The 6,124-nt window shown below is 38.3% G+C and overlaps 1 protein-coding gene across 1 annotated transcript; it reads right to left on the bottom strand.

Moving 5' to 3' along the window:
• Nucleotides 1-1,689: 1,689 nt before the first annotated feature.
• On the bottom strand, nucleotides 1,690-5,419 carry LOC132187802 (putative pentatricopeptide repeat-containing protein At3g05240). Its single transcript, XM_059602240.1, has one exon. It carries the CDS (start codon nucleotides 5,397-5,399, stop codon nucleotides 2,277-2,279), a length of 3,123 nt encoding a protein of 1,040 aa, XP_059458223.1. The 5' UTR covers nucleotides 5,400-5,419; the 3' UTR covers nucleotides 1,690-2,276.
• Between the last annotated feature and the right edge of the window lie 705 nt (nucleotides 5,420-6,124).

Genomic DNA, 6,124 nt, shown 5'->3' with positions numbered 1-6,124 from the left:
TGTGCAAAATACATGTTGGGGTCTCATCCACCCATATGTGTTCAGAAGGACATTGGACACCCATCTTCGCCAAACCATGCGCAGCTTGATTGCCCAGCCTTCGGACATGACGCACCATCCAGCTTCTCCGCGTCCCGAGCAAGGCTCGTGCATCGCCGATTATATTAATGTACTATTAGTAAAAATTTCATAATCACTTTATCTCCCAACATTTATATTTATTTAACATTTGTGTGATGGAATTGTATGCTAGTACAGTACAATTTTTCATTTCTAAAAAAAAAAAAAAAAAGTACAATTTTTCATTAATTCATCATATACATAAGTTAACTATAAGATTATAATGTGCTAATATATGAATAATATCCGAATACTTGATTTTTATTAACAGAGAAATGCTAAAAACTTGATTTTTATTTCACATTTATCCTACTTTTTTTATATGGTATTGTCAACCAACCATTGTTAAAAAGAAAAGAAAAAAAAAAAAAAAAAAAAAAAAAGCCTAATTTGTAGTGCCACAGGAATAACATTGTGGTGTACTATAACATTATTATTATTATTTTTTTTAAAAAAAAACAGTTGCATATTATTTTGTTTTGAAATTTGTTTCCCTCCATCGCAGATTATTATTTAAGTTACATTGAATTGGAAAACAACCAATACCTAATTAAATTGGCTGCGGAATTAACATTTGAGGAGGAATGAGAGAATGTCAGACTTCGTACGTAAACGCCGCCACTCGACGAAATTGCCCATAACAGCTGTCAACAGCATATGAAATGACATGTTGTGTTGGCAGCTTGCTTTGCAATGGAATGTTCCCAAAACTTTTAGAGCAGTGACTCGGATGCAGGGTGGTTAGACCACTCGTCTACTAGACGAGTAAGGCACACGCTTAGGGGTACCGGATTAATAAGGCCTCCAAAAAAAAGATTTTGCCCAAAATTTTTTTTTTAATAATATATTTGTTTTTTTGTAATTTAAGGCCAATTTTTTTTAATCAGGCTTAATTTTTTTTTTTAATAAAAACTTAAGGCCTTTAATCATGATAAGTAAGTAATTTAAAAAATATTTTAATTTAATAAGGCCTCAATATAATAAGTTTATGGTAAAATAAGACCAATTAACCAAGAAAACACAAATATCTTTATACTTAAAAAGAGCCTATCTACTTATGCATCCGAAATTATTTGATATTGAAAGATTATTTTAATCCTATCTAATCACCCACTTTCTTTCATTTCTTTTTCTTTTCTCTCTTTTCTTTTCCACTGCCGACAGCGTCCTCTCTTATCTTCTTTTCTCTTTCTTTAGTTTCACTCAAAATAGAACGTGATGAAGAGAGAGAGAGAGAGAGAGAGAGAGAAGCATGTGTATCAACAAGGTAATGATTTATAAAAAAATTGATTTTTTTTTTTTGGTAATGTTTATTTCTATGCTTGATTTTTCTTGTGTGTTTTGTATGAGTTTTTGTCAATTTTTTTGGTGAGTTTTGTTTGAAACAGGTGTATCAAAGAGGTAAGGATTCATAAAATAAAAGAAAAAAAAAAAATTGATTTTTTTATTGTTGTATTTATTTTTGTAAAAATTAATAAAAATGACTCTAAATATAATAATATTATTTAATTAATATATAAATATTAAAAAAAAAAGAGATAATTTAAAAGTTTCGTCTAAAGCCCCAGAAAACATTGAGCTGGACCTGCTCGGATGCTGAGCTGACTGTATGTCGAACATGTCAAATCGCCAAGCCCGGCTCCCTCCAGTATGCGACCACCTAGTGTGAACGAAGAAACACATTCTTCTCTTTTCCTCAACTTCAGTCCATCGTAACTGTAGCAGCTTCTTTGTTGTTTTCATCATCCGATTTCTCCCAACAGAATTTCCCATTCCCTAGCTAAATTGAATCCCTCATTCCCTAGCTAAATTGAATTTCTACATCCAACTAGCTAAATTGAATCCCTCATTCCCCGATATTGACCTCTTCTAGCTTGGCAAAAACATGTCCACCATGTCACTTATACGAGTGTTTCCATTTGATGACTCAATCTGACAGGTAACCAGGAGTCAAAAGAATGTGTCTCCAGGTTTTTGGGCCCTGGACAAATCAGGAGATGATAAACACAGGCAAATCTGGTTCAATTTGCTTGATACCCTGTCCTTCTTGGTTCTCTGGCCAGATAGTCAACTTCATTGATTTTCCCTTGAAAATGCACAATATCACTTGGCGATGTTGTCCATGAATCAATTTAATTTGTTCCGTCCACAATGCTTCAAGACAATGCCTCCTCTTGAAGTTCATTTTCCACAAGAAGACTGAATCCAGGTATTTTTCTCAACTGTCTTCGTTCCATATCAGCCCTCAGTTTATCAGCATCTGTCCACCTTCCAGCTGCAGCATAGATATTGTAAAGCATTACATATGATCTAGAATTTTCTGGGTCTATTTCAAAGAGCATCTCACCAATTCTCTCTCCGAGTTCAACATTGCCATGGATTCTGCAACCACCCAACAAGGACTGAAGCATACTTACAGAAGGTTTACAAGCCAGTCCCTTAACAATGTCATAAGCCTCATTCAAGTGACCTATTCTCCCGAGAAGGTCAACCACGCAAGCATAGTGCTCCATTTTTGGCGATATTCCTAGTTCTACCATAGAGTTGAACACCGCGCGTCCTTTCTCAACTAAGCCAGAATGGCTGCAAGCTGATAAAACATTCAAATAAATAACATCACCAGGTCTCATCCCTGAAACTTCCATCTGAGACAAAAGGTCAAGGGCAGCTTCAGCATCCCCATGCAACCCATACCCGTTGATCATCACACTGAAAGATATAGCATCCTTTTCAACCAACCCGTCAAACAGTTTCTTTGCATTTAAAATGTGTCCACCTCTTGCATACAAATCTATTAGGGCATTACAGATGGCCATGTCTTTGTCAAAGCCCTTGCGTATCAGGTAACTCAGTACAGAGTGGGTGAGATTTATGCTATTTAACTGAACACACGACGAAATTAAACTCAGGACTGTGATTTTGTCAGGCTGCAGTCCCAGTTGAAGCAAATCACAGAAGAAAGCGACTGCCTTTTTGGCATTTTTTGATTGGACGTGCACAGACATAATAGCATTCCACAGAGAAATATCCCCCCTATTTCCCATTTGAAACAGCAATAGACATGAATTTAAAATTTCAATTCTGGCATACATGAATATAAGAGATGAAACAAGAGGGGTTTCTTTTGCAACTCCTGTTCTCACTGCAAAAGCATGTATAGACTTACCCTGCAACTGGTTGCAGCATAGAGGCAATATATTTAGCAAGGTTACAGAATTTGGCCTCTGACCCTCTTTTACCATTCGACTAAATAAGATCAAAGCCTCATGCTGTAAGTTGTAACATCGTCGAAAGCCAGTTATTAGAGCATTCCAAGAGACAACACTTCTTTGAGGCATGGTTTCAAAGAGTGACCTCCCAGTTTCAAGATCTCCACAGTAACAATACATGCTAATAAGTGCATTGACTAAAGAAACGTCGGAGTCAAAACCAGTTTTCATAGCAAAACCATGTAAAGCCCTTCCTTGCACTAGATTTTTGCTCTTGCAGAAAATGGGGAGAATACTAATCAGGGTAACCAAATCCAACTCCGTGCCCTCTTTCTGCATCCGGTGAAAAAGGACAGCCGCCTTTTCCCCATCACCATTGCTTACACACCCAGATATCAAAGCATTCCATGATACAGCATTTCTTCCAGCCATTGAATTAAACAACTGAAAGGAAGAGGAGAGCTGATGACAATCAGAGTAAAAGGCCAAGAGTGCATTTGTCACATTAAGGTTTGAGTCAATACCCTTTCTAACACTAACTGCATGGGCAGACTGGCCTAGCAAAACAGCCTCTAGCTTGGAGCAGGCAGAAAGGATATTAACAATGGAGACTGCATCAGGATTGCATCCTGCAAACTGCATTTCACGAAATGTGACCAAACTTGCATCCCATTGGCCATTATACACATGTCCAGAAACCATTGAATTCCATAAGAGGAGGTTTTTTTGGGGCATCTGGTAAAAAAGAAAGATAGCTGAATTGACATCTCCAAGCTTAGAATACATTGATACAAGGGAAGTTAACACGGGAAGCTGATCTTCTGACCCATGCTTTATAACACATGCATGAAGGGATTCACCAACACAAAGGCTATTGGCATTCTCACATGATGGAATAAGGGACACAAAAGTGACCAAATTAGGCTGCAACCCAGCACGGATCATTTGCTGGAACACCTTAAAGGCTTCAAAAGTGTTTTGCCTCTGTGTATATGCAGAGATCATAGCGTTCCAAACGGTAACATTCTTTTCAAGTAACGAATCAAACAAACTCCTCGCACTAGATAAATTGACATCACCAGCATACATTGAAATTAAAGCAGGAACCAAAAAATCATTTGAAAAATATCCAGACTTGGCAGCGAAGCCATGAAGACATTTTCCAATATCCAAACATCCCAAACGAGCGCAGACAGGAATTATGCTGGCAAAAGTGCTCACATTGGGCTTCAAACCCATCATAAGAATCTGCCTGAAAACCTCAAAGGCGTCCTCATCAAGCCCATTTGAAGAATAACCCGCAATCAACGCATTCCAACAAACTATGTCTGGATGTGGAATTCTATCAATCAGCGTACGTGCGGTTCCCACGCAACCAGATTTCGCATAGAGATCAACCAAAGTCGTCTGTACAACCAAATTTTTCTCAAAACCAGTTCTCAAAACAACACAATGAACCTCCTTTCCGATTCGCAGTGCATTTAGAGCCGAACACGCCTTGATCACAAAAGGAAACGTGAAATCATCAGACGGCAAACCCGAAGCCCGACAACTCAGATAGAGAAACATGACATCTTCGTATAGTCCACAATTGCAAAGGCACCTGACCATCAAATTCTGCAACACCACGCTGGGCTTTTTGATTCGTCGGAATGCAGAGACAGCTACATCTGGAGCACCCAGATAAAAACAAGACCAAACGAATTCTCCTATGGAAGACTCGTCTTCAATCAGACCCTTCACTATTAGAAGTGACATCAGAGGCTCCACTTGTTTGATGCTTCGGCAAAGCCTTGCCAGACGCAGAAACTCAGCTCTTCTGGGATTGCTTGAACTAAGCAACGGAGGCGTGTTCATGGATTGTCTAGCTCCCAGAGGAGAGAATTTTGGGGGACATGGAAGCGTAGCAAAGAATCTGAAAGAAGGTGGCATTGGACTTGGACGAGAAAGAGCACAAAGAAAACGCCTTGGAATTATTGGACTCAAAACCATGTTGACCGTTGCTGGCATATTTCTTTTTCGGGGTTTCCCTCCATTTACAGTCCGTACCAGCTGAAAAAACCTGAGCATCCGTTCGTTTTACAGTTATGCGTTTTCAGGCTGTTGCATTATTTTTCTATTTTTCTATTTTATTTTTTATAGCAAGATAACCATCGTATCAGATGAAAGAGGGAAAGAGTATACGAGTCCGTCTGCTAAGTGCCAAACGTATTCTAAAGCTAAGTAGGAGGGGGTGGGACCAACAAATACAACAAAATAATCATCATAATTTACGAAATTAAAACTAAAATAAAAATGGGAAATGGATCCAAACCAATCCGGTTCCATCATTTCTTAATCAAAGGGCCGCTTGGGTAGTGATATACTGCATCAACAGTGATGCACGCCGAATTTTAATTTTTTTTTAAAAAAATTAAAATAATAAAATGATAATAATAAAATTTTACGCCAAGCATGCAGTATATCACTACCTGCCTCATTAGTGGAAGGGCCCGTGCCCGGTGAAAATGATAGCGGCAGATGACTTTTAAAGAGAGATGGTAGTGATCGAAGAGTGGAAGGCCTTCTCCCAAGTGTAACACCATTCTCCATGTTCAGACACATAACACCATTCTCCATGTTCAGAAACTCGAAAGAGGGGTGGGGGGAGGGGGAAGGGAAGGGAAGAATGATTTCACACGACAAATCTTCCACCTTGAAATCAAATAATTTTTATTGTCACATTAAGAAATACGCGCTTAACATTATCTTGGACTACCTCCATATGACCAATATAAGTTACATAATGTACTTGA

The sequence above is a fragment of the Corylus avellana genome, chromosome ca7 (assembly GCF_901000735.1).
Source record: "Corylus avellana chromosome ca7, CavTom2PMs-1.0".
NCBI lineage: Eukaryota > Viridiplantae > Streptophyta > Magnoliopsida > Fagales > Betulaceae > Corylus > Corylus avellana.
Note: the sequence above shows the minus strand (reverse complement) of the source record. Positions and strands in the feature narration are given on the sequence as shown.

Bases quoted from the DNA above. Each gene is read 5' to 3' on its own strand.
- LOC132187802 (XM_059602240.1), bottom strand. From the start codon at position 5,399: ATGCTCAGGTTTTTTCAGCTGGTACGGACTGTAAATGGAGGGAAACCC.